Source organism: Antedon bifida, chromosome 1 (genome assembly GCF_963402885.1).
Source record: "Antedon bifida chromosome 1, ecAntBifi1.1, whole genome shotgun sequence".
Lineage (NCBI taxonomy): Eukaryota > Metazoa > Echinodermata > Crinoidea > Comatulida > Antedonidae > Antedon > Antedon bifida.
In genome coordinates this window covers 31,789,269-31,815,619 of record NC_136226.1, presented here as the reverse complement: position 1 = coordinate 31,815,619, position 26,351 = coordinate 31,789,269, and the positions used below count along the sequence as shown (strand labels likewise).

The following is a 26,351-nucleotide window of genomic DNA, read 5'->3' as shown; positions in this document are numbered from 1 at the left end:
TATTGAGAGCACCACGCTAACTTATGTTTAAGATCAAAGGTCATTATCAAAGTTTCCTTTTTTATTATTTAGGTTTCATTCATCCATCACAACTCCTGGTGTTTCACGAGAAGCTCAGAAATACTGGTCTGATGTTATCGTTAGGAGCAGAAGAGTGTGACTCAATTCTAAAGCTAAAAATGTTCTTTTTACGCCATGGGCAAGTATTTTTAGATGTCAACATTACAGTAGATATGGTATCACAACCATTATGTGGTGTGTTCACTGTGACATATGTCGGTAGAACCTCATTTGTATGCAAGTCTCAACTGATTTTGAAAACCCAGCAAAAGTGTATTAGTACGATGATTGCACAAGGGATTTGTGTGAGTCTTGAAACGAGAAGGCCTGCTCCATTGCCAGACAAACTCGTACAAATGTATGCACCTCGTGTAGATGCCCTCGGAACGAAACCCAAGATCGAACAGTTAGAAACTATGCAATCTAAAGATCAGAAAATGTACGAGAAAACCATGGTGGTTGGTAAAGAAGATGTTGATATGAATGGACATATGAATGCAGCTGTTTACGTGAAGTTCTGTGTTTTAGTTGCTAAAAATAGCATTAATGATAAAATATTTGGCAACATTACTCACGAGCTGTTAAAATGTAAATTAACAAAGCTTACATGCGAGTATATTGGTGAAACTCTCGAAGGTGATGACGTCAGTTATACAATGTGGCAAGATTCACAAAATAAATATCTTTTCCACTTTGAGGCAAAGAAAGATGGCGTTCCTGTTTTCAGATGTCGGCTCAATTTAGACCATTCCGTATCTTCCCTGTAAACTACAATTCTTTTACATAAATGTACCTCAGAGTACAAAGGCTTGTTCTTAATGTAATATATCTCAATTGGGATTCAGTTACCGTCTTATTAATTTTTATTTGCCTATTAATTTTGAATGATCTTTACACAATATAAAGTCGTCTCACTTGTAAACTAATAATATATATTTTTATTCTTTGAAAGAAATAATGTAAATTTTTTAAATATTTTCATAATTATATTTATCGTGTTATGGAACCCCTTGACCGATTGTGTCGAATAAATAGATGAAAAACAAATGAAAATTCTTCTTTTTTCATACATATTTTGATAACTTCATTTTACCAAACATTTGTTGAGTTGTACGATGATGTATTGATATAGAAAGTTGATTATTTAGTTGGTCATTACTTGCACATGTTTCAAAATGCTATCTTGTGTGTGTCACGTCAGAACGCAATTGGTGTAAAAGATTTAATAAATATGTGTTGTTTATTATGACGAGTATTCCTTATCAAATATTTCACGTAAAGTTGCGGATTTGTGGGCTTTTCTATCTACAATCAATGAATTAATTTATTTCATAAAAATTAGGTAAAATCTATGATAATTAATTTGTGGATCAACTTAACTGTTACGCTTCTAAAAAAAGATAAACATAATAACATAAAAATAATATCAACTTCCGCGAAAACAAAACTGAAAATAAAATATTAAACGTTAATTTTTGGAAGGATGACTAAATAAATTATTTTTGTATACTGTACTGCCTAATCATGTCCTTCATGGTATAAGTTTGACAGACTTTAAAAAAACAATTTAATGAACTATGTTACATCATGGTATTCTATAAATACTATTGATTATGTTAATTTGTTAAGTTGAATAGCCACTTGCATTTTGCATAAAGGGGTGCGGTAAAACGTGAAAAGTGGGGTGTGTGGAGCTTATTTTATTTTTTTGATCATTTTGATAAGTTGGTAAAATAAATCATTCGACCATTACAAATCTCACGTCTCAGCGAATGACCATGACCTTCATCACATACGGGTTGTATTAATCGAATCATGGCGTCGAAAAACGTTTTCATTTTAAACATTGAGGATTGTGGACGTCTTTCATCGCAAGATTTCAATAACAGTGGTAAGCCTTGGTCTAATAATAAGTACCTTTAAGCCTACTGTAGGCCTACTCCAATTTACCAACATAGGAAACATGCTTCCGTACGAAACGCGTTACGTTACCACTCTATACCTGCTAGTTAGCTTGCAGTAGAGGCCTACTAAGACTAGTCTAAGTGGGCATCAGTGATCCTATTGTCAAACCGGTCGCCTACCATGAAATCGGTCGCGGTCGAAATTTTGTTACGATGAATATTAATATTACAAAATGACACCATACGTATTTTTCAGACAAAAAACGAGAAAGCAGGCTAAGCAACCAACTGAGTACTGTAATTTGTAAAAAAAAAATTAAGAATTGTGGAATTAGTGTAGGCCTATACAAGCAAAAATCAAAACATGAAAGGCAACCAAGAGAAATGCATCGTCAAAGTTCGGTACTTTTTAAAAGTATTTTAATAGATATTAAATTCCCAGCTGAACGGAAGAAGTTATGCAAGTCGGATATGTGTCCACCAGGCTAGATGAAAAAAGTTCGTATTTTCTGAGAATAAAGTTTAAAGATGTACAAGCAGTAGCCTACAGTAAACTGTAAAATTGTTTTCATATTCTTGATTTAGGTTTCATTCATCCATCTCGTCACCTGGTTTTCCATGAGCAGATCAGAAATTATGGTCTGGAGTTATCGTTAGAGGAAGATGCCGACTCTGTTACCAAGTTGAACAGATTCTTTTTACGCCATGGACAATTATCTATAGATGCCAACATCACAACAGACATGGTATCACAACCATTATGTGGTATATTCACTGTGACATATGTCGGTAGAACCTCATTTGTATGCAAGTCTCAACTGATTTTGAAAACCCAGCAAAAGTGTATTAGTACGATGATTGCAAAAGGGGTTTGTGTGAGTCTTGAAACGAGAAGGCCTGCTCCATTGCCAGACAAACTCGTACAAATGTATGCACCTCGTGTAGATGCCCTCGGAACGAAACCCAAGATCGAACAGTTAGAGACTATGAAATCTAAAGATCAGAAAATGTATGAGAAAACCATGGTGGTTGGTAAAGAACATGTTGACTTGAACGGACATATGAATGCAGCTGTTTACGTGAAGTTCTGTGTTTTAGTTGCTAAAAACAGCATTAATGATAAAATATTTGGCAACATTACTCACGAGCTGTTAGAATGTAAATTAACAAAGCTTACATGCGAGTATATTGGTGAAACTCTCGAAGGTGATGACGTCAGTTATACAATGTGGCAAGATTCACAAAATAAATATCTTTTCCACTTTGAAGCAAAGAAAGATGGCGTTCCTGTTTTCAGATGTCGGCTCAATTTAGACCATTTCGTATCTTCCCTGTAAACTACAATTATTTGACATAAATGTACCTCAGAGTACAAAGGCTTGTTCTTAATGTAATATATCTCAATTGGGATTCAGTTACCGTCTTATTAATTTTTATTTGCCTATTAATTTTGAATGATCTTCAAACAATAGGCCTATAAGGTCGTCTCACGTGTATACTAATAATATATATTTTTATTCTTTGAAAGAAATAATGTAAATTTTTTAAATATTTTCATAATTATATTTATCGTGTTATGGAACCCCTTGACCGATTGTGTCAAATAAATAGATGAAAACAAATAAAAATGCTTCTTTTTTCATACATATTTTGATAACTTCATTTTAACAAACATGTGTTGAGTTGTACGATGATGTATTGATATAGAAAGTTGATTATTTAGTTGGCCTATTACATGCACATGTTTCAAAATGCTATCTTGTGTGTGTCACGTCAGAACGCAATTGGTGTAAAAGATTTAATAAATATGTGTTTATTATGACGAGTATTCCTTATCAAATATTGCACGTAAAGTTGCCTTTCACTATACAATCAATGAATTAATTTATTTCATAAAAATTAGGTAAAAACTATGATCATTAATTTATGGCAAAATTATCTCAAAATTAAGTAACATTTTACGCATCCAAAAACGTAATATAAAACACAATAACATAACAATAATCAACTTCCGTGAAAAAGAACTGAAAATAAAATTTGTAAAAATTATTTAAGGAAGACTAAATAAATTATTTTTGTCTAATCACGTCCCCATGGTATAGGTTTGAAAGAAGTTTAAAAACAAACAATTTAATGAAGTATGTTACATCATGGTATTCTATTATTTTGTTGATCATTTTGATAAGTTGGTAACTTAAATCATTCGACCATTACACGTCTCAGCGAATGACCATGACCTTCATCACATACGGGCTCTATTTATCGAATCATGGCGTCGAAGAACGTTTTCATTTTAAACATTGAGGATTGCGGACGTCTTTCATCGCAGGATTTCAATAAAAGTGGTAAGATTGGTCTAATCAGAAGTACTTGTAAGCCTATTGTAGGCCTACTCTAAGTTAATAACATAGGAAACATGCTTCCGTACGAAACGCGTTACGTAACCACTCTATACCTGCTAGTTAGCTTGCAGTAGGGGCCTACTAAGACTGGTCTAAGTTGGCATACAGTGATCCTTTTGTCGAACCGGCCGCCTACCATAAAATCGGTCGCGGTCGAAATTTTGTTACGATGATTAATACTGTATTACGAAATGACACCATACGTATTGATTTGTCGCATGCCTTCGTGTTCACCGGCACATATGCCTTTGTTAATATAATTAATATACTGTATCCGGTTTATTGCCAAATACTAACTAAGTATGTAGTGTAATTTCTTGAAGAAAAAAAGAATTAAGAAAATCACAACGAGAAAGCAGGCTAAGCGACCAACTGAGTACTGTGTGTAAAATAATTAAGAATTGTGGAATTAAAGTGTATACAAGCAAAAATCAAAACAAGAAAGGCAACCAAGAGAAATGCATCGTCAAAGTTCGGTACTTTTTAATGTATTTTAATAGATAATAAATTCCCATCTGAACGGAAGAAGTATGCAAGTCAGGAAGTAATACGGATATGTGGATCATACCTGTGTCCATCAGGCTAGGCGTCCTTACTTCGAAAGTTCATATTTTCTAAGAATCAAATTATTTTCTTGATTTAGGTTTCGTTCATCCATCTCGTCACCTGGTCTTCCATGAGCAGATCAGAAATACTGGTCTAGAGTTATCGTTAGAGGAAGATGCCGACTCTGTTACCAAGTTGAACAGATTCTTTTTACGCCATGGACAATTATCTATAGATGCCAACATCACAACAGACATGGTATCGCAACCATTATGTGGTGTGTTTACTGTGACATATGTCGGTAGAACCTCAATTTTATGCAAGTCTGAAGTGATTTTGAAAACTCAGCAAAAGTGTATTAGTACCATGATTCAACAAGGAGTTTGTGTTAATCTTGAAACAAGAAGGCCCGTTCCTTTGCCAGAAAAACTCGTACAAATGTACGAGTCTGTTCAAAGAATCAAACCAAAGATCGAACAGTTAGAAACTATGCAATCTAAAGATCAGAAAATGTACGAGAAAACCATGGTGGTTGGTAAAGAAAATGTTGACTTGAACGGACATATGAATGCAGCTGTTTATGTTAAGTTCTGTGTTTTAGTTGCTAAAAATAGCATTAATGATAAAATATTTGGCAACATTACTCACGAGCTGTTAGAATGTAAATTAACAAAGCTTACATGCGAGTATATTGGTGAAACTCTCGAAGGTGATGACGTCAGTTATACAATGTGGCAAGATTTTCTAAATAAATATCTTTTCCACTTTGAAGCAAAGAAAGACGGAGTTCTTGTTTTCAGATGTCGGTTCAAACTACATCATCTAACCTCTAACCTATGATATAGTCACTGTAGTCCTAAACTAAAGCTTGGGAACATATCTATGCACGGTATATAATATTTCAACGATTCAGTAGCGTTACCCACATATTTGTTATAATAAATTTATTTAACTATTTTTCACAGAAGTTGTTTAATGCACATGTGTAATTATAATATATGTTTTGTTCTTTTGTTTCGCAATAAATTTAATAAAAAGTAAGCATGTTGTCATGTACATATATTCAGTCACCGCGTTTTCAAAGCTAAAACACCAACCAATTACAGATACAGATTAATTTATTTACCAATAACCATCATTATACCATGTCATAATGTACAAGAAAAAACATCTAAATTATCCTGCACTTTTCGAATTTTATGCCAGAGATTTTCACCCATCCTTATAATCACAAAATTACATGAATAATAAGAAAATATTAATATATTTTTGGAATTTGCTTTAAATAAACGAAATCGGGGACTAATTCGAAAGGCGGTATGGACAAAAGCGGGAACATACTTCTTCAGGCGATCGGACGAAAGCTGGTGAAACGTCACTTTTTATATTTAATATTACTACAGTATTACATGGTATGCTATTCAACAAAATCCTGGAAAATGATTGAGCGATAATAACTATGTATAAATATTACAGACACCATTATCTATGATTACACATAATTATTGTATTCATTTTCAATAGGTACACCTGACTATTGAGAACCAAAACAGCTAGAGCCTACTCTACGCATGCCCAAAACAGAATGTTCACCATAACAGCAATGCTTCAAAGGGTGCAGCTGAAACGAGTTGGCTTAGACATGTTAACAAGAATGGCATCGACAAACAGCACTAGAGTTGATATCGGCGGTGAAAAACTGAGAAAGGAGGACTTCAATGAAGCAGGTAGGAACGTTTAGTTGTTGTATTCTAATCCGAGCTTCCTATACCACGATCAAACGTATTAAGATCAGTTCCTATGTACACATTGTAATACTAATAGTGTGAGAGATAATAGGCTCTTTTAGAATCCTTTTATGTCCAATTTAATTATATTCTTCTTTTCCCCGCCCCCTTTTAAATGGCTTCATTTATATTCATTAAATTCAGTTTAAGTGTCTTCTGAGTTGTGATTTAAAATATTCTTTAAAAAAAGAAGGAATGTTTTGATAATGAAGAATATCCTACCAGTATTGTTATACTGTAGCACATAGTATAACTATACACTAACCTAATATTATTATTATGAGTTTTATTGTATTAAATAGCAATGTAATGTATTCATAAATTGCTCAATTCAAAATAAGAATGTTGTAGTGTACTGCTGGTTGGTTTAATGTTTTGTATCAATTTTGAATTTGTATTCCATATATATATTTTTGTAAATTAAATATTTAAGCCTTCGGGCTGCATGTTTTTTACTATATACCTGAATAAATAAATAAAATATAAATTATTTTGGTAGTTGATCTGACATGAGAAAAAAAAAACTAATGAGAGGGAGTATTTGAACCCATGACCTTGCTATCGCTAGTTATTTATATATTAATATTCAAAATTACAGCAAAATTATATTTTTCATATCAGCATGGTTTGTTATAACTTACATTATACTTTTACTTAATGAAGACTTTCCGAATTAAGTCGTTATTATTATAGTTATTTATCTGTAGGTTTTATCCGTCCGTCAAGGCATGCACTACTTCACGAAAAAGTTCGTATTTGCGGTTTGCAATCAGCATTGCCAGAGGACTACTACTCGTCTACGAAGAAAGAATCGTACTTTGTGCGTCACCAGCAAGGATTTGTCGACGAGAATATCACCAGCGATATGATATCAGAACCTATACACGGTACGTATAGCGTTACGTATATTGGGACATCTTCGATTGTTTGCCGTAGTAAGCTGATAATGGAAAAACAACACAAGTGTATTAGTACATGTATTGCTCAAGTTATATGTGTTAATCTTGAAAGCAGACGACCGTGCCCAATACCAACATTATTCACAGATGCCCATTCATATGCTGCGCATGCGCAAAAGCCTAATTTCCCGGATCTATCTGAAACTCCAAAATCTTCAGATGAGATCTACAGAAAAAAGGTAATCGTTGGCGATGACGATGTGGACGTGAACAAACACACGAATGAAGCGGCATATATCAAGTTTTGCATCGACGTTGTCCAATCATATTTTACGACCAACACTGATAAAATACTCACATATGTTACACCAGATATTCTAAATGGTCAGTCACGAGGTTATATTGCTCAATACGTTAGCGAAACACTGAAAGGAGATGAATTACATTATACAATGTGGCAAGATTTAAAACAAGATCATCTTCTTAATTTTGTCGCAAAGAAACAGAAAAATGTTGTTTTTAGATGTCAACTAGATTTCAATTCAAATCCTAAAACAATTTGAATTATATTTCCATATATATAATTATGCTACATGTAGAACTATTATTTATCTCTATATGTAAACTTCATTAGGCTTAGACCAGATGTCTCGATAAGTTATGCACCTCACTCTGAACGTAGCATGGATATCAGTCCTTAAAGCTCGGTTCACACTAGAGACGCAACGCAAGAACAACGCAAGCTAGTGGACCAATGACAAGCGACAGTTTGAATATTTCATCGCTTGTGATTGGTCATATACCTTACGTTAATGAAATCAGAAAATAACACTTAGACGCCAAGTTTTAATTTAAATATCTAAACACATGTTGTAAAAGCAGCAGACAAATCGGTAATATGTTTTTATTTTAATACATACGTTGAAAAAAGCTTTTAAGGTATTCTTCGGGGTTAGACGGGTTAAAGAAGCTTACCAGTATAATATAATTATGTTGATATAAGTTTTGCAGTACACCGCGTATATTAGTTCTGAAAAGAACTGTTTAGTTTCTCGACGTTTCGATCAATATGCTTTGATCGTCCTCAGGAGTGAGGACGATCAAAGCATATTGATAGAAACGTTAAGAAACTCAACAGTTCTTTTCAGAACTAATATACGTGGTGTACTGCAAAATTTGTATCAACATTTGATTTCGCCATGCAAACCTTCAAAACAGTATATTATATAACTTAACAATATGGTACGGTATACAAACGCGGGTTGAACATAAGTAATAAAGATAATTATAAGTAGTAAATAGTTAAGAGTTTGTCCTTTTCACCAACTTAATTAAAAGTTTAAAAGAAGTTAAAATCCTCCACCTTCAGTCAGTCAGTCTTCACCAACCTCTGAACCAACACTGCTCTTCATCTATCATCATCCGAAATGTTCACCATAACATCAATGCTTCAAAGGGTACAGCTGAAACGAGCTGGCTTAGATATGTTAACAAGAATGGCATCGACAAACAGCACTAGAGTTGCTATCGGCGGTGAAAAACTGAGGAAGGAGGACTTCAATGAAGCAGGTAGGAACGTTTAGTTGTTCTTTGTAGGTGTCTAATTCTGGAATCCTATCTCATGAACGAATGGATTTTAAAAATCCTAAACTTGTGTTCATTATCATATCGATCAGTCCTAAAATTTATATAGTTCTACTTAAATACTTTCCGAATGTACAAATTATATTTATAATAATTTCATATTGCAGGTTATGTCCGTCCGTCAAGACATGCACAACTTCACGAAGAAGTTCTCAAAAATTCAAATAGAAACTTATATTTTTCAAGGAAGCAAGAATGCTACTTTGTACGTCACCAGCAAGGATTCGTCGACGAGAATATCACCACCGATATGATATCAGAACCTATATACGGTACGCATAGCGTTAAGTATATTGGGACATCTTCGATTGTTTGCCGTAGTAAGCTGATATTGGAAAAACAGCAAAAGTGTATTAGTACATCTAATACACAAATTATATGTGTTAATGTTGAAAGCAGACGACCGTGCGCAATACCAAAAGAATGGAGAGATAGGTATCCATATGCTGCACATGCGCAAAAACCTCATTTCACTGATCTTTCTAAAACTCCTGAATCTTCAGATGATATCTACAACAACAAAGTAATCGTTGGCGAAGAATATGTGGATGGAGACAAACACACGAATGAATCATCATATATCAAGTTTTGCATCGACGTTGTCCAATCATATTTTACGAGCAACACTGATAAAATACTCACATATGTTACACCAGATATTCTAAAGGGTCAGTTACGAGGTTATATTGCTCAATACGTTAGCGAAACATTGAAAGGAGATGAATTACATTATACAATGTGGCAAGATTTCAAACAAGATCATCTTCTTAATTTTGAGGCAAAAAAACAGGAAAATGTTGTTTTTAGAGGTCAACTAGATTTCAATTCAAATCCTAAAACAATTTGAATAATATTTCCATATATATGATACTGTAGAACTATTATTTATCGCTATATGTAAACGTCATTAGGCTTAGACCAGATGTCGTGATAAATTGTGTACCTCACTCTGAACGTAGCATAGATATCAGTCCTTAAAGCTTGGTTCACACTAGAGACGCAACGCAAGAACATAGATACAACGCAAGCGTGTTGACCAATGACAAGCAACAGTTCGAATAATCCATCGCTTGTGATTGGTCATATCACTTACGTTAATGAAATCAGAAAATAACACTTAGACGCCAAGTTTTCATTTAAATATCTGAACAAAGATAATTATAAGTAGTAAATATTTAATAGTTTGTCCTTTTCACAAACTTAATTAAAAGTTAAAAAGAAGTTAAAATCCCCCACCGTCAGTCAGTCTTCAACAACCTCTGAACCAATCATATTTTACGAGCAACACTGATAAAATACTCACATATGTTACACCAGATATTTTAAATGGTCAGTTACGAGGTTATATTGCTCAATACGTTAGCGAAACACTGAAAGGAGATGAATTACATTATACAATGTGGCAAGATTTAAAACAAGAGCATCTTAATTTTGTGGCAAAGAAACAGGAAAATGTTGTTTTTAGATGTCAACTAGATTTCAATTCAAACATAAACAATTTGAATAATAGGCCTACTATAGTCTCCTCTATTTCAATGTTGCATGTAGGCCTATATCTGAAAAATTAATGTTTAACCGGGTATGGTTTTCGAAGGTTTCCTCTTGGTTCGCAATGATAAGTTATTTACACAGTTAGGCCGAATAAATAATAATTCGTCTTCTTCGAGCCGAATCACCGGATGTTCAGCGTGCCGCGCGTACCAGGTTACTACCGTGAGTAGCTTATTGACCAATCACAACTTCTAGTGGACAGTGTTGTTGATACCAGGTTATCAAACTTTTAATAATGTTGCAAAGGATGTTATATAAGTTTGATTAGTAACCTACATTTGTTGACGATATTGAACTTTCAAAATAACATTTAATAACTAACTTTTATAAATTGTAATCCTTAATATAGAAGGCCTATAGTATGACCAAAGCATATATATTATAAGTTTGTTATCTACATCTACGTCTACAATAAAAACACTGATTAAAAAACACTTTTTTTTTCTTTTTTTTTTTTTAAAACACTTTATTTAAGGGACGTTCAGCTTTTTTTTTATAGATTATCTAATCGAAATTATAAGTTATTAAGTTGTGAAAGCAGACAAACAATCTATTTTTATTTGCTTTCGATTATTAAATTATTAATATATAACTTAAGACGATATAAGTAATGATACCACTTTCTTCGTGAATCACACAATAGAATAGTGAATCAAATAAAGAGCAAGTTTAAGATTGGTCTGCCTGTAACTATAAATATGTCTGATTCTCCTTTGATTGTGAGCTCCAAAAATCCGAAAAGTATTTCTTTCGGGCAAGTTCTGGTCCAGATACTTCGAACCGGACGAAGAGGAAAAGATGATAAAGAGGACGGATTTTATGCATCGCTTCTCTTTTTCATTTGGTTGTCTTCTTTTGCAGCTGTCGTGATTTTTACAAGCATGACGAAACTTCATCATCTATATTATACTATTCGGTTAATCTTCACGATAATTTATATAATATTTGTTATTATGGTCTTGTTAAAGTTTCTGAAATCAAAACGAAGATGGATTGAGACTATATTGGATTGTCCACAAAGTAACAGCTCCAACAATCAACGTGAAGATGCTTCAGAAAACCAGAATGGGTCATCTGAAACGAAGAACCAGAAGTCGAGTCTCTCTTTGATTGGCATTTACATATTTGGCAGTATTACTCTTGTCATGTTTACGATTGATATGGTTGAAGTTGGAACATGCATCCCATTTTTTTTCTACGAATTTAACACAAGAAAACACGTAACTGACGACATCTTGTATCTTCTCCTTCGTGGCTTTTATAACATTTTTTTCTGCAGTCAGATTGTATTTTTCGTTTATTTCAAAAACACTAAGTTTACAAGCAGTCCGTGGTTCTGTTATTCTTTCTTGCTATTCGTAAGTGCTAATTTCATTGCTATACTGGAGGGTTTGGTCTATATTGGTGCTGTTCGACTTGCTGTTACACGACCATGGCAAAATCGTGATGGTTTGAAGATGAACACATCAGGAGACTACGATGTAGGATGTTATAACAGCAACCGGTTGTTTGACAAAAGTGTGTATGTCATGCAAGACATATGCTACCCGTTTGCTATTGAGTTCTACATTCTCTCCATTGGAATATTTCTTCACCATTGGTTCAGCCTCGTTCCAAGTGAAAGTAAATCCACGACTAATGGTGAACATCATTATCAAGACGAACTAGACTCTGGCCGCACTGATCATCATCACCAAGAAAGACATTGCTCATTTCCTATGCTATTTTCTGTCTTCGTTTCCTTGCTTTTGATCACATCTGCTGCCATGCTTCTGCTTCAGAGTACCGAGGTTGTTGTCATTTACATTTATCACACGTTCAGACTGGTGTATCAGGTACTGTTAATCATTCCTGTTATGTTTGGGGTCCGATATTTGTCACATTTTCGGTACGACAGAAGACAAGCCCTGGATGGAAGCGAAAAACTTCTTTTCAGTACCGTCACAGCTACATTTCTTGTCACCACATTTACGACTATTACATCTGCGACATTATTGCACAAATTGAATTCTTCGTCACCGGATATCAGGATTGTTGATAATGATAACAACACTGTTTTTAACGCCACAGTAACTGATTCTGCTCTCTGTTTTTCGTACTCTATCGTAAACCATGTTCAGATTATAATGCAGACATGCTTCTTTGTTTCCGCGCGTCGTCGAGTGCCGTCATTGCGTTCATCGGTTGTATCCTACCGTCTTTGTGATTGTTTCTTGTACCTTGCTGTTTGTAACGCGTTTATTTTGGCTACAGATACGTTTATCGCTCTTCATGCTGTTCTTGTGGACTCGCCAACAAACGTCTGGTTTTTTGGTGAACTTAACTGGAACATCATCGAAAGTATTCTGTTTCCAGTGGCAGAATTGTATCATTTCCACTCAGTCCTGCTGTGCAGTGAATTATATTTAGCATTCAGACCTAAATAGATCTCTTCTACCAAATGTTTTATGGATAATTATTGCTATGCTTGCGTTTGTAAAGAAACGATAATTTGCAACTCTTAGAAGTACAATTCTTCACATTAATACACTTAAGTTCCTATGATTACAGTAGATAAGGTAGCTTTAAGTAACTTCTGATATGTATCATGCATGTGCACTCAAAGATAACAAATCTTTATTTTAAGTTTTAATTTTAAATTTCCCAACATGAAGAAATGTACTTTTTATTCTGTGTAGGTGGAAAAGCTTGCGAAATATATATATATCTTTAGCCGAAACTATGATTATAGATAAATGGTTTATCGAATAAAAAATTGTCACCATGGCAAATAATAGATTTAGTAGAGAGAGATCATATTTACGAAAATATATGAAATAATATAAATGTTATACAAGAGACGTTATTATTATGCTAATTATCTTGCGCGCCTAGTTGATTCGAATAAAAGATTCTTGCAAAAGCAGTTTCTATTATTAGCTTTCTGAAACTGCAGTAAGTTTGTGATTAAATCTGTAATTTCGTTTAATTTGATGATGAACGAGTTTCGAATTATAAAAGCAAGTTTCAATGACGCCTGTAAATGGCGTGTAAAGTGATACTGTAGGCCTACATACGTTTTAATAGTTTTCGTAAAAAAGAAAATGATTTATTTGTCAAGATCACGAGTATAATAATAGTTTGAATTCCTTCGTACAACATTCTCTAATTTGCATAGAAACCAGAGGTCGCCGCAGGAATCTGGTTTTTAGTTTCTAAATTAGTTATTTCCTGCAGATTCTTTCAAATATGCCGATTTTGTTTTATTTATTCTTCATGACAAATGAATATAAAAACATTGTAGACTATTAATAATAAAGTAAACTCGCATATTCTTACTTTGTTTTATCATCTATGACAAACATTCTTCTTCTTCCTGCGCATGTCACAAATTATCAAACTCTGCTTGAGTGTGACATTTAACCTTTAAGAAGGAGCAAATTATAAGCGAAAGAAGAATAAAAACTAACTAACTTTCAAGCGAATAATTATGTTTTTTATGAAACTTTATTATTTATCATACCATTAAAGGCCTAATTATTTATTTAAATTATCATTTAAATTGTGAAAACTAAAGCTATATTATTATGTTATTGCTTTCGATTATAAATAATAAACATAATATAACTCAGACTGAGCTAAATATGTCACTTTCCTAACTAATCAGACAGAGGAATAATTGTATCACAATCCAAAGATTTAAAGATTAGCTAAAAACTATCTACAACATGTCTGGCAACTCTCCACTGATGATGAACTCACAAAATCACAAAAGTATTTCTTTCGGGCAAGTACTGGTCCAATTACTTCGAACCGGACGAAGAGGAAAAGATGATAAAGAGGACGGATTTTATGCCTCTCTTCTCCTTTCCATTTGGTTCGCTTCTTTTGCATCAGTTGTGATTTTTACAAGCATGGTGTCACCTCGTTCCATTTGGACTGTAAGATTAATCTTCACGATTATGTTTGTAATATTTGTTATTATAATCATGTTACAATTCCTGAAATCAAAACGAAGATGGATTGAGATGTCGTATATTGTGCCATTGAATACGGAAGGTGTGAACTCCATCAATGATCAACATGATGCACCAAACATCCTTCATGAATCACCTAAGAAAAGTCACCAGAAGTCAAGTCCTTCTTTGATTGGCATTTACATATTTGGCAGTATGACTTTATTCATGTTTTCAATTGATATGATTCAAGTTGGAACATGCATTCCATTTTTTGTCAACGAATATGACACAAACAAATACGTAAAAGACGACACCCTATATCTTGTCCTTCGTGGCGTTTGTAACATTTTTTTCTGCAGTCAGATTGTATTTTTCGTTTATTTCAAAAACACTAAGTTTACAAGCAGTCCGTGGTTCTGTTATTCTTTCTTGCTATTCGTAAGTGCTAATTTCGTTGCTTTACTGGAGGGTTTGGTCTATATTGGTGCTGTTCGACTTGCTGTTACACGACCATGGCAAAATCGTGATGGTTTGAAGATGAACACATCAGGAGACTACGATGTAGGATGTTATAACAGCAACCGGTTGTTTGACAAAAGTGTGTATGTCATGCAAGACATATGCTACCCGTTTGCTATTGAGTTCTACATTCTCTCCATTGGAATATTTCTTCATCATTGGTTCAGCCTCGTTCCAAGTGAAAGTAAATCCACGACTAATGGTGAACATCATTATCAAGACGAACTAGACTCTGGCCGCACTGATCATCATCACCAAGAAAGACATTGCTCATTTCCTATGCTATTTTCTGTCTTCGTTTCCTTGCTTTTGATCACATCTGCTGCCATGCTTCTGCTGCAGAGTACCGAGGTTGTTATCATTTACATTTATCACACGTTCAGACTGGTGTATCAGGTACTGTTAATCATTCCTGTTATGTTTGGGGTCCGATATTTGTCACATTTTCGGTACGACAGAAGACAAGCCCTGGATGGAAGCGAAAAACTTCTTTTCAGTACCGTCACAGCTACATTTCTTGTCACCACATTTACGACTATTACATCTGCGACATTATTGCACTACTTTAATTCTACGTCACCGGAAATCAGGATTGTTGATAATGATAACAACACTGTTTTTAACGCCACAGTAACTGATTCTGCTCTCTGTTTTTCGTACTCCATCGTAAACTATGTTCAGATTGTAATGCAGACATGCTTCTTTGTTTCCGCGCGTCGCCGAGTGCCGTCATTGCGTTCATCGGTAATATCCTACCGTCTTTGTGATTGTTTCTTGTACCTTGCTGTTTGTAACGCGTTTATTTTGGCTACAGATACGTTTATCGCTCTTCATGCTGTTCTCGTGGACTCTCCAACAAACGTCTGGTTTTTTGGTGAACGTAACTGGAACATCATCGAAAGTATTCTGTTTCCAGTGGCAGAATTGTATCATTTCCACTCAGTCCTGCTGTGCAGTGAATTATATTTAGCATTCAGACCTAAATAGATTTCTAAATCTTGGTTTAATTTATTTAGGACGTAACGTAACGTAAGTGATTTGACCAATCAATGTCATTGGTCAACTCGCTTGCGTTGCGCGTTGTCCTTGCGTTGCGTCTCTAGTGGGAACCACGCTTAAGTATTAGTGCTATACTGCTTTGTATAAAAAGAAATGGCTTTTGTAGAAGTATGATAAATAAATAAATTAATTAATTAACTAAATTATCTTTGGATTATGCATACCTTTTAATAATAATAATTATCCATATTAGGCCTATAAGTTTGTATTTATGTTTCACTAACTGAAATATACGATATTATGAAAAGCGTTAAGAAAACGTAGGCCTCAATCTGGTTGATTGATTGATTGATAAAAGATAAAAGCAAAAGTAGATTGTATTAGCTTTCTGAAACTGTATTATGTTTGTGATTAAAACTGTAATTTCTTTTAATTTGATGCTGAACAAGTTTCAATGACATTGTAAATGTGATACCGACGTATATACACAATTTAAAAGAAAACGAATTATTTTTCAGGATTACAAGAATAATATAGTTATCAATATTACTTATTGAACTACTTTCTGTTTCATGTTTATGATTTGACCATGGAGGTATAAAAATAGATTTGACCGAGATAAATTGAACCGAATGCGACTAATATCTAAAAATCAGTACTGTTTTTCTTTGAAACCGAATGTTTGGGAAAACTTTTGAAAGCATTTGAGGGCGGTGTTCTTCTATGAATGAGTTGTGTGTAGGTACAACTTTTTATTTCGCATTTTTATTTCAATATTAAATTATTATTTCGGCGGCCTACACATTATTTAAGGATCTTGTAACATCATAATAAACACTTCAAAGTATAGGTTGCAAAATGTCTAGTTAGGCTACTACAACAGCAGTACTAAACTCTCTAGCTAGGCCTGAGCTATACTACTAGTACTAGGGCGTAGGCGCGCGCCCTCTAGGCTTAGCAACCTAATCTTGGCTGTAGAGTTAAAGTACAGTAGAGGCCTAGCAAGGCTAGTACTACAGTATTGTGCCTAATCTTATGATGAAAGGTCGCTGAGGAAAGAACTGTTAATTTCCGGTAATATTTATGCAAAAATGTAACATTATTATTTAGTCATAATAATATCAACTGAGTGACGGTATTTACTATTACCATAAAACTTAGAAGCTAATAAATGAAATTTTTGCAAAATCAAAATAGGTTTTATTATTTCAAGGATCGCAGGAAATGAGAGATGATTTTTTTACAGAAACAGAACCAAAAACAATGACGTCAACAAGAATGAGCATATTGAAGAATTTTAAAGTTAATATTGGTCCTGGAAAACTATTACAGGGGGACTTCAATAAAAGAGGTAGTAAATGTCAACTTTTTCCTTTAAATTATTCAAGTAAAATACATTTCAGAGCCTGGTTCAGACAAGCATTTATTTTTAAGTAAATTCTGTAACCCGCCTGCATTCAATGTACATGTGCTTATTACAATGACCTGGATTTCAAGGGACTTCAATAATGAATTACACACCTTTAATGTGCCCCATATATTAGTATGTAAGATACCGTACTCTGTACAGTATGTGAAACAAAATCTTACGATGATCTCTAGTGGGACCTAGAGATCTAGAACACCCAATTTGATGTGCTTGATGACTTAATCTTTTTTTCAATCTATTTCAGGTTACATTCATCCATCCAGACTAGCTCTTCTTCACCAATACGCCCGTTTAGCTGGACTTCGAGTATCACTGGCAAATCATCATGATGCTTTTTTCAAAAACTCTACCTTTTATATACGACACCAAACAGCACATGTGAATACAAATCTAACCAGTGCTTTATCCTCTCAGCCAGTCCATGCAGATTTTACAGTAACTTATTTAGGTAGCTCTTCATTGTTATGCAACACATGTCTTATTTTAGAAAATGAACAGCATTGCTTCAGTACTTGTACAGCTCAATGCATAGGCGTCGACAAACAAACTCGAAAACCTGCTGTGTTCGATGAAACCGTGAGGAATATTTATGCGTACGCCGTTCACGAGAAACGGCCCGTACTTCCTCCGTTATTAGAAACTCCACAATCTACAGAACAGGTTATTTATAGCAAAAAAATAATAATCGGAGAGGAGGATGTTGATTCGAATGGGCATACTAACAATGCTGCATATATGAAATTATGTGATACTGTTTTTAGCAGTGCAATTACTGATGAAATTCTATGTCAAGAATTTTTAGAAAGTCCATTGAGAGATTATACTATACAGTATCTTGGCGAGAGTGTGAAAGGAGATGAAATATGTTTTAATATGTGGCAAGATTCACAGAACAAATATCTGATTCATTTTGAGGCAAAGAAAGGTGACAGCATCATTATCAGATCTCAATTTCATTTAGATAATAAATTAATTTCTTCATTGTAATATTTATATTCTTGATTATAAATAACCATTGTCAAAGTTAAAGAAATAATAATCTGTTAGATTTACTGTAAACTTTTTTAAAACTAAACAGTGGAAGCACCATTCCTACAATTACTAATAATAATAATATTTTAAGAATAAGATTGATTGAATCTTTTTCTCATCTTTTATTATCTATTCACTCTTTCCTTCTTGATAATTATCTTCGATTCTTTTTTTTTTTGCATATTTAATTCAATTTTTTGTACATAATTATTGTTCTTTTTTTGTATATTCACAACTTAATACATTTGTTTATAAAATTATAAATTAGTTAAGATCAGGGACTGCTGACTCTTGTAGTTACAGTAATATTATTTACTTTAGCAGTCCCTGACCAATTTATCTCTGTATATTTTATCTTATGGTTTGTTGGTCAAATAAATGAATGAAAATGAACAAAGATGATATCTGCTTGCATAATTGTTTTTTTTTACATCATTTCTCTTGATGTATTTTTAATAACTGTTAATGTGTCTTAACATTTTTTAAAGAAAATGTATGGCATTGTATACTTTGATCAGAATTCGACTGACTTCAGTTTGTGTGGAAAAATAAATATACCTCAACATTCAATCAGTAAAGCCTATACATTTATAATATAATTTTCCAATAAATGTACAGTATGTTATAATATGTACTCATAATGTGTTGAAACTTGAAAAAAAAAATAAATATTAAGGAAAGTAATTGAAATTCATTTGAAGTAATTAATATTATGGAATTACTGCATGGATTAATGAATATTCATTAATCCAGGCATCATGTGACACTAGTGGTTATTTGCCACGCCCACTTCCCATCACATGCTCTTGTTTTAGTTTTCACGCTTTACTGCACACGTTGCTGAAGTTCATACCGAAGCCACGCCTCCTCCCCTCTCTGTAATTCGGAACGGTGGTAAGTACTGTACTAATAATTAGGCCTACAAAGGTATACTACTAACATTTGGGTTTGTTTTTTAGGTAGAATTAATATTTGCATGTTTTTCTAGTATGGATAACCGAGTGTTGAGTTTGTAGAAGCTGACAATGTTGTATGTAATGACTGTACTGATTATTTGTACTTGTTGTAGCCTAGCCATACCCGCATCATTCATCTTCTTAGGCAGAACACTGACTGACCTAACCCGCAGCGATGCGAGCTGACTACTGTCAGTATTATGCAGTCTACATAATTTATTTCTATAGTTTTGTGTCTAAATCCTTAATAATTTGGTAACAATTTGGTTTAAAATTCGATGAGGTTTTGAAATTTTACTTAATAAATTTAATAATAATATCATATTATTATATATTTATCTCAATCTACAGGCTTGTTTTTGTTGCAAATATGTTTATCAACCTGCATTGGTTATGGCATCACCAGCTTCAGCTACTGCTAACAAGACATTTGTAATTGATATTGGAACACATACAGCAAAAGAATTTGATGAACATGGTTAGTAGTAAGACATAGTGCAATTCATACACTGTCTAACATGTATCTCTTCTCTCCCAAGACATGATATAACAACACTCATAAAACAACTGCACAGTGAGAGTGTCAAGTTTTGAGCACAGATTACACTTATTATTATTGTTATTGAGTGTACTGTTAGTGTTTTAAAATAAAAATTTTATAAAAACAAAAGATATATTAGACATTACCAGTTTTAATGAGGATTCCTAACCAAAATAAATGTTCTCTAAAGCGCTATGACCACAAGGCTCCAAAAAAAGGTGAAAATTACATCATGCTATTATCATTTTCCTATTTGTTTTATAGGATATATTCTACCATGGAAAATTGCGTTTACTCATCAATGTATTCGAGCTGTTGGCCTAAGACTAACGATGAAGGAGCAACACCCTCTGTTTTTCGAAAATCACACTGTTTTTGTAAGGCACTTGAAAGTGGATGTAGATGACAAATTAAACAGTAAAAGCATTCTGTCAGTACAGCCAACACATGGGTTATTCACTGTGTTATATTGCGGCAAGTCTTCAATGCTTTTTGAGTCCAAAATAATGGTGTCGGACGATTGCTTTAGCAAATGCCATGTTCAGATGGTGTGTGTGAATCGAGCAACACGGAAATCTACACCATTCCCAGATATAATAAAGAATATATACTTTTATGCATCTGCGATCAAACCAGAAATCCCTCCAATGGTACAATTTAACAATAATTCCTCGGAAGTGAATAGCTATTGTAAAAAGTTTATCATTTGTGAAGAGGACGTTGACCTTAATAAACATACAAATAACACAGCATATTTAAAATTCTGTGTTCAATTAGCGCAGGAGGCTGTGGCGGCGAAAACCTTTACAGTAATCACCCTGGATGTTTTAAGGTCAAAGTTGAAGAAGTTTATTATTCAATATCTTGGTGAAACGTTAGAAGGAGATGAAGTTGTTTTTACAGTTTGGCAGAGTTCACAAAATGAATATTTACTACATTTTGAAGCTGTTAAGTGTGGTAGCGATGTTGTTTGTAGATGCCAATTACATTTTAATTCCAAGCTATGTTCTTCCTTGTGATGTAAAACATATATATATGCAGAGTAGAATTTATTATTAAATTGTATAATATATTACATGATATATTGTTTGTCTTACAGTATTTTCAAACTAATTACTATCTTTTTTTCAGCATTTTATAAATGGAATTAATTTTACAAATTATAGTGAGTATTAAAGGCAAATATTTTTTTCTGTATTGTTCAGTCATAAACCCATTGGAATTGAATACTAAAAAAAATTTTTTTTTTCATTGGATGGGAAGAATATTTTTGATTTTCTTTAAACGAATGGAATATTCTCCCAATTTTACAAATAAAAATATTGTCCCAATTTATGTATAATTTGTATAGTGAATATTTTGTATTCGTTGAATGGGGAGAATTATTTATTATTATTTAACGTTAACAGTAGAACAGTGGTACTCTTCAACTCAAAAGAAATACAGTAGGCCTATTATTCTTTTGCCCATGTTTGCCGTACACGTTTTCTTCGGTTACGTAATTCGGATGACGTCACATAAGTTTTGCATAATAATGAAACACAACAGAGGGCGTAATTTAAGCAACGTAATTTGTGTCTTTCCGAAAAGTAGGCTATCAGCTTGTACACGTAAGCATAACATTTCTTTTATTTATTAGATAAATTAGTTATTTTAAAGGTAAATTTCTTCCAATATTAATGTTTAGAAGTGTTGCTATATGTTTTGTTATTACCTTTAAGGTAGTAGGGCCTATATTAGTGCAATTAAGTATTGTTATTGCGTGATTTTGTTTAAGCTTGAAACAGACGCTAGCTCGCTGACTGCTGTGGCTGTGTACGGACGCGACATGACAATGATGGACATGGATAGATGACGTGGTCGATGCTATCTAGGCCTAGGATAGACTGCTGGATTTATTTAATATTACTAGAACTATATTCGTTTTTGGTTGCTCCCAGGGCTCATTAGACCTAACTGGTTCAATGGGCAATAATATGAATTATTATTCTATCTAATTAATATACTGTATTACTATTATCCTAGAGTTTTAAAATAGTTTATTATTATTTACTTACAAAATACAGGTATAATTATTTTTCTTGAGTATTTTTTTACCTCCCCATGAGTTTAAACTTACAAAGCCTATTATAGTATGGCTATATTTATTATATTGTAATACCAGTTCAACGAACCGTCCTGTTCACAATTCACACCTCTTGTTACTGCCATCTGTCTATCATGGTTATACAGTATATCATTTCTATTATAAACTTATTTTTTTAGATTGTTTCATTATTTATCGCACACTGTAAGTCAACCTTTTTAAAATGGATCAAATTCAACAACTGATTGAGCCAGCCAGACAGTTCTCTAAGGATTCACTAAGGTTGCTGAAACGATGCACAAAACCAGATAGAAAAGGTTTATGTCTTTCTTTATTTTGATAACCATACAAAAAATGATATACTATTACTAAAGCTTTTGTACACTATCAAACTTTATGTGACAAAAAATATGATATTCCCATATATGGACATGATGATGTCATATCACTACCATATTTGAACACATCACACTTTTTTTGTCAAACTAGTCTGATAGTGTAGACAGAGCTTTAATGTTATTAAATTCATGTGTTAACTTTAGAATGTCACTAATGTGCTTTTTTATTTTTACAGAATTTCAAAAGATTGCTATGGCCACAGCTATTGGCTTTGCTATAATGGGTTTCATTGGTTTCTTTGTCAAGCTTATTCATATTCCAATCAATAATATCATTGTGTAAGTACTGACAACTTTTCCAAAGTATGGACTAACTCAAAATGTCTGGTTAAATTCAAATATTTCTGTATTCCTTCTTATAACAAAAATTCAGTAACTTCTCTAAAGCTCTGTTTACACTATCAAACTAGTTTGACAAAATAAATTTGATGTGCATGAATATGGTAGTGATATAACATCATCGTATCCATATATGGGCACATCACATTTTTTTTCACATAAAGTTTGATAGTGTAGACAGAGCTTTATTCCCAGTCATTTGGTTTCCTGTTATGTTTATTAATTGTATATTTTAAAATTAATTTTGTGTTTTTGTAAGTAGGCCTACAGTTCATGTTTAATGATCCTAAAAAATAGACTGTAGTGTTTTGGTCTAATTAACATTTCTCTAGCTAACATTTCTAAACAACATTATTTTATTTTTCACAGAGGCGCTTGATACGTCCAGACAATAGACTGCAAACTAACTGTACAAACTGGAACAAATAAAATGACAATGGCCCGCTTTCTCGTAAACACCGCTTGTTTTTTATAAAAATGTAAAATCTAAGAGGATATGGTGACACCACAACTTAGGATGAAATGAGGATTTCTTCAACTGATTTTCATTTAGAAATTGTACATAACAGCATTGTCAGATTTTGGTTATTTGCAAGACATTTTTTTATATGTGTTTTGCAAATAATCACATTTTCAATATTAAATTTGGTAACATATTAATAAGAATTAACTAAAATATTTTGAGTGTGAATAAAGAGATAGTAAAACTGAACAGGTCGTTATTTTTCAGTTTATTCTTTCTTTGCTACAATGAGTGTTTACACTATCAAACTTTATGTGACAAAAAGCAGATTAATAAATATTAAATATAATTTTTTACACCATATATAATACAACATTATCCCAATAAATATAAGTTAATTTAATACCCTGCACCTTGTCTTAGCATTTTATTATTATTTTATTTAATTTAATAACTTTATTTGAAAACGGAAAAACTTGATCACTTAATATAGTGTTTTTAACAAGGCTGTTTTAGTATACAAAACTATTTACAAGAAAAAACAAAAAAAAATTAAGTAAATGTAACTAAAACAATACAAAAGTTGAAAAGTGTTTAAAAATACAAAGTTAAACCCATAACAAACTTAAATTAATAAAAATTAAATTATTGGCTTAATAATATGATTTGTTTTTTAAGTTCATGTATACTTAAATTCTACCATTCCCATTATTATTATTTCATCTTTATTCCCATCGTCCACAATAATGGTTGATCAGTTTCAACAGTCACATGTTTTTGTTCTTCTGTGAAAGTATTTGATGTGCTGATGCAACCTCCGAATTCAAGTTTGTGATTGGTCAGGTTCCATTTTAGACCTGTGGTAGTTACATCTTGGCAAGGTTGACCTACTGGTATTAGACCGCACCATTCGGCCTCATAGCCAGTGTTTACCTCAATGGTATGTTTACCCTGTAAGAGAACACATGTATTTATTATTGTCCTTAACTGAGGAAGTTTGGATTAGGCCCTCTACAAACTGACAGCAGCCAGAAGTGCAGAGCCTTACCAGATCAGCACACCAGAGTTGAATAATTAATGTGGTAAATAAAAAGAGAGGTTTCATGATACAAAATTCTGATAGCCTCTTATTTTTGCAGCTGTCTTTGTTCAATTTTCTATCAAAGTACATCTTCATCTTTGTGAGTTTCCACATGGAACAACTAGTCGGTGTGGTGGCAGCAGTAACAGCTGATTTTTTGTTTAGTTTTGATTGGATTTTGTTTATTTCTTTCTATTATTATTTTGTTATTTTTATTATTATTTTTATGCTTTTTATTTATTTTTACATCATTATTAAAATTGATGGACATACCGTATTGAGAAGCAGGGCAAGAGATTCCTGCCCTATGAGATATACCGGTGTAGAGGTTATTTGTGCTGCCATGTACAATGTGTTTATGTTAGATAACGTATGGTCCAAGCGGCCACCTAAAGCACCCAATGCTATTATGTACTCAACCTGCATAAAGACAAAAATAAAACAACCTGATATTCTGTTAAGCTACTAACCATATTTGGTAATTATGACATTTTATACTGCTGATAGATGCTAGCATACAAATTACTTTCGTAATTAGGCAGTGAAAAAAAAAGGTAAACAAAATGCTTCTAAATAGCAATCAAAAACTGAAACTCGCTGAATAGTAACTATAAGTATTTTTCCCAGTAGAACAAAATTATCCTGTGATTAGGAGTTGGTCATAGGGGGAGGGGGGGGGGGGGGGGAGAGTCCCAAAGAACAGGTTTGAATCATTATTCAATTCTAGAGTGCAAAATCTTCCAGAATATTTACTTCAATTTTGTTTTCTTTAAGGCGATGCAGTACAAGGTTTAAGGCTTTTGTAAAATCTGTTTCATTCTGATCTTCAGTTTCTACAATTTCACACCCCTACAGAAATAAAGAAATAAAGAAAATAAAACAAAGACATTTTCATTGTTGTTATTACTATTGTTATATTTAATCAAACATATACATAGATACACATATTAAACTCACCATATTTTTGTAATGTTGCAGTACATCTTTATTTATTGAATCAAAATCGCCAGAAACCAAATCTGGAACGAAACTGAACAATAGAATGAATATTACGAATATGTATAATATAATTATATTGACAGATCATACTGAAAATAATGAAATATACAATTTATATACTCTTTAAAATGTTGGTCCTGAAATAGATAATTTGTAGCTCCATCAACTGATGCTTTGTATACAGCTTGCTTCCAAAGCCTTGACACTAAATCATTCATTGGTTGGTTCAGCAGAATCAAACCATAGTTTGCCACTACATAAGACAAAATAAAAATTGTAATTTTACCCAAAACAAATTAGTATTATTATCAAATAATGGTATGGTTAATATTATATTGTATGAAATACGCTAAGTCGATTCTAGGGTGTCAAAATTAGATCATTGGCTTAGGAGTGTAATTAAGTAAAACGCAAGCCACAATACATAAATAACATCTTTCCAGACTTAGAAATTCACTAATCTACTTAATATCATCATCAATAAAAGGAACAGTCCTTAAAAATGAATGTACTGTACCTACCTTCATCTTTTTCTAAAAAATTTAAAGGCCTAAATATGTTTGCTGCATGCGTTAAACTGGAAGACATTTCACAAAAACTATAGATCTAGATGGAGAGAAAAGTAATTTAAGAACACGAAACACTTATTTTGCTTTGTGATAAAACACACAAATAATATAATTTTAACAATATTAAACAACAATCAAAAATGATTTTCAAAACAAACCCCTGCTCTGCAATTACATGTGGAATAGCGCCACCTATTTATCAAGACTGT

General features: G+C 33.0%; 6 protein-coding genes across 9 annotated transcripts; 5 read left to right on the top strand and 1 right to left on the bottom strand.

Moving 5' to 3' along the window:
* Positions 1-1,837: 1,837 nt before the first annotated feature.
* LOC144850494 (uncharacterized) lies at positions 1,838-8,173 on the top strand. Of its 2 annotated transcripts, XM_078707777.1 has the most exons (3): positions 1,838-1,951; positions 6,437-6,639; positions 7,407-8,173. In XM_078707777.1, the coding sequence occupies exons 2-3, from the start codon at positions 6,498-6,500 to the stop codon at positions 8,159-8,161; spliced, it is 897 nt and encodes a 298-aa protein (XP_078563903.1). In that variant the 5' UTR covers positions 1,838-1,951; positions 6,437-6,497; the 3' UTR covers positions 8,162-8,173. The 2 variants fall into 2 exon arrangements, with proteins under 2 accessions (XP_078563903.1, XP_078563911.1); XM_078707785.1 differs by lacking the exons at positions 6,437-6,639; positions 7,407-8,173 and adding an exon at positions 2,550-3,608 and having other exon boundaries at positions 1,866-1,951.
* On the top strand, positions 4,176-5,953 carry LOC144850526 (uncharacterized). Its single transcript, XM_078707815.1, has 2 exons — positions 4,176-4,309; positions 5,010-5,953. The coding sequence occupies exons 1-2, from the start codon at positions 4,234-4,236 to the stop codon at positions 5,750-5,752; spliced, it is 819 nt and encodes a 272-aa protein (XP_078563941.1). The 5' UTR covers positions 4,176-4,233; the 3' UTR covers positions 5,753-5,953.
* An 852-nt stretch (positions 8,174-9,025) lies between the features above and the next one.
* On the top strand, positions 9,026-21,287 carry LOC144850508 (uncharacterized). Of its 3 annotated transcripts, none has more exons than XM_078707794.1 (3): positions 9,144-9,167; positions 20,018-20,144; positions 20,472-21,287. In XM_078707794.1, exons 1-3 carry the CDS (start codon positions 9,159-9,161, stop codon positions 21,224-21,226), a joined length of 891 nt encoding a protein of 296 aa, XP_078563920.1. In that variant the 5' UTR covers positions 9,144-9,158; the 3' UTR covers positions 21,227-21,287. The 3 variants fall into 3 exon arrangements, with proteins under 3 accessions (XP_078563926.1, XP_078563920.1, XP_078563933.1); XM_078707807.1 differs by lacking the exon at positions 9,144-9,167 and adding an exon at positions 19,525-19,604; XM_078707800.1 differs by lacking the exons at positions 20,018-20,144; positions 20,472-21,287 and adding an exon at positions 9,350-11,262 and having other exon boundaries at positions 9,026-9,167.
* LOC144858721 (uncharacterized) lies at positions 16,972-18,862 on the top strand. The gene is made up of 3 exons (XM_078714821.1): positions 16,972-16,987; positions 17,496-17,600; positions 17,923-18,862. The coding sequence occupies exons 2-3, from the start codon at positions 17,513-17,515 to the stop codon at positions 18,663-18,665; spliced, it is 831 nt and encodes a 276-aa protein (XP_078570947.1). The 5' UTR covers positions 16,972-16,987; positions 17,496-17,512; the 3' UTR covers positions 18,666-18,862.
* Positions 21,288-21,727: 440 nt separating the features above from the next.
* On the top strand, positions 21,728-23,742 carry LOC144850545 (protein transport protein Sec61 subunit gamma). Its single transcript, XM_078707835.1, has 4 exons — positions 21,728-21,817; positions 22,473-22,610; positions 22,868-22,970; positions 23,400-23,742. Exons 2-4 carry the CDS (start codon positions 22,517-22,519, stop codon positions 23,407-23,409), a joined length of 207 nt encoding a protein of 68 aa, XP_078563961.1. The 5' UTR covers positions 21,728-21,817; positions 22,473-22,516; the 3' UTR covers positions 23,410-23,742.
* A 244-nt stretch (positions 23,743-23,986) lies between these two features.
* Positions 23,987-26,334, bottom strand: LOC144850535 (thiamine pyrophosphokinase 1-like). Its single transcript, XM_078707825.1, has 7 exons — positions 26,301-26,334; positions 26,095-26,179; positions 25,694-25,826; positions 25,532-25,604; positions 25,328-25,423; positions 24,848-24,994; positions 23,987-24,444 (listed from the first exon to the last, which is right to left on the bottom strand). Exons 2-7 carry the CDS (start codon positions 26,159-26,161, stop codon positions 24,208-24,210), a joined length of 753 nt encoding a protein of 250 aa, XP_078563951.1. The 5' UTR covers positions 26,162-26,179; positions 26,301-26,334; the 3' UTR covers positions 23,987-24,207.
* Positions 26,335-26,351: the final 17 nt, after the last annotated feature.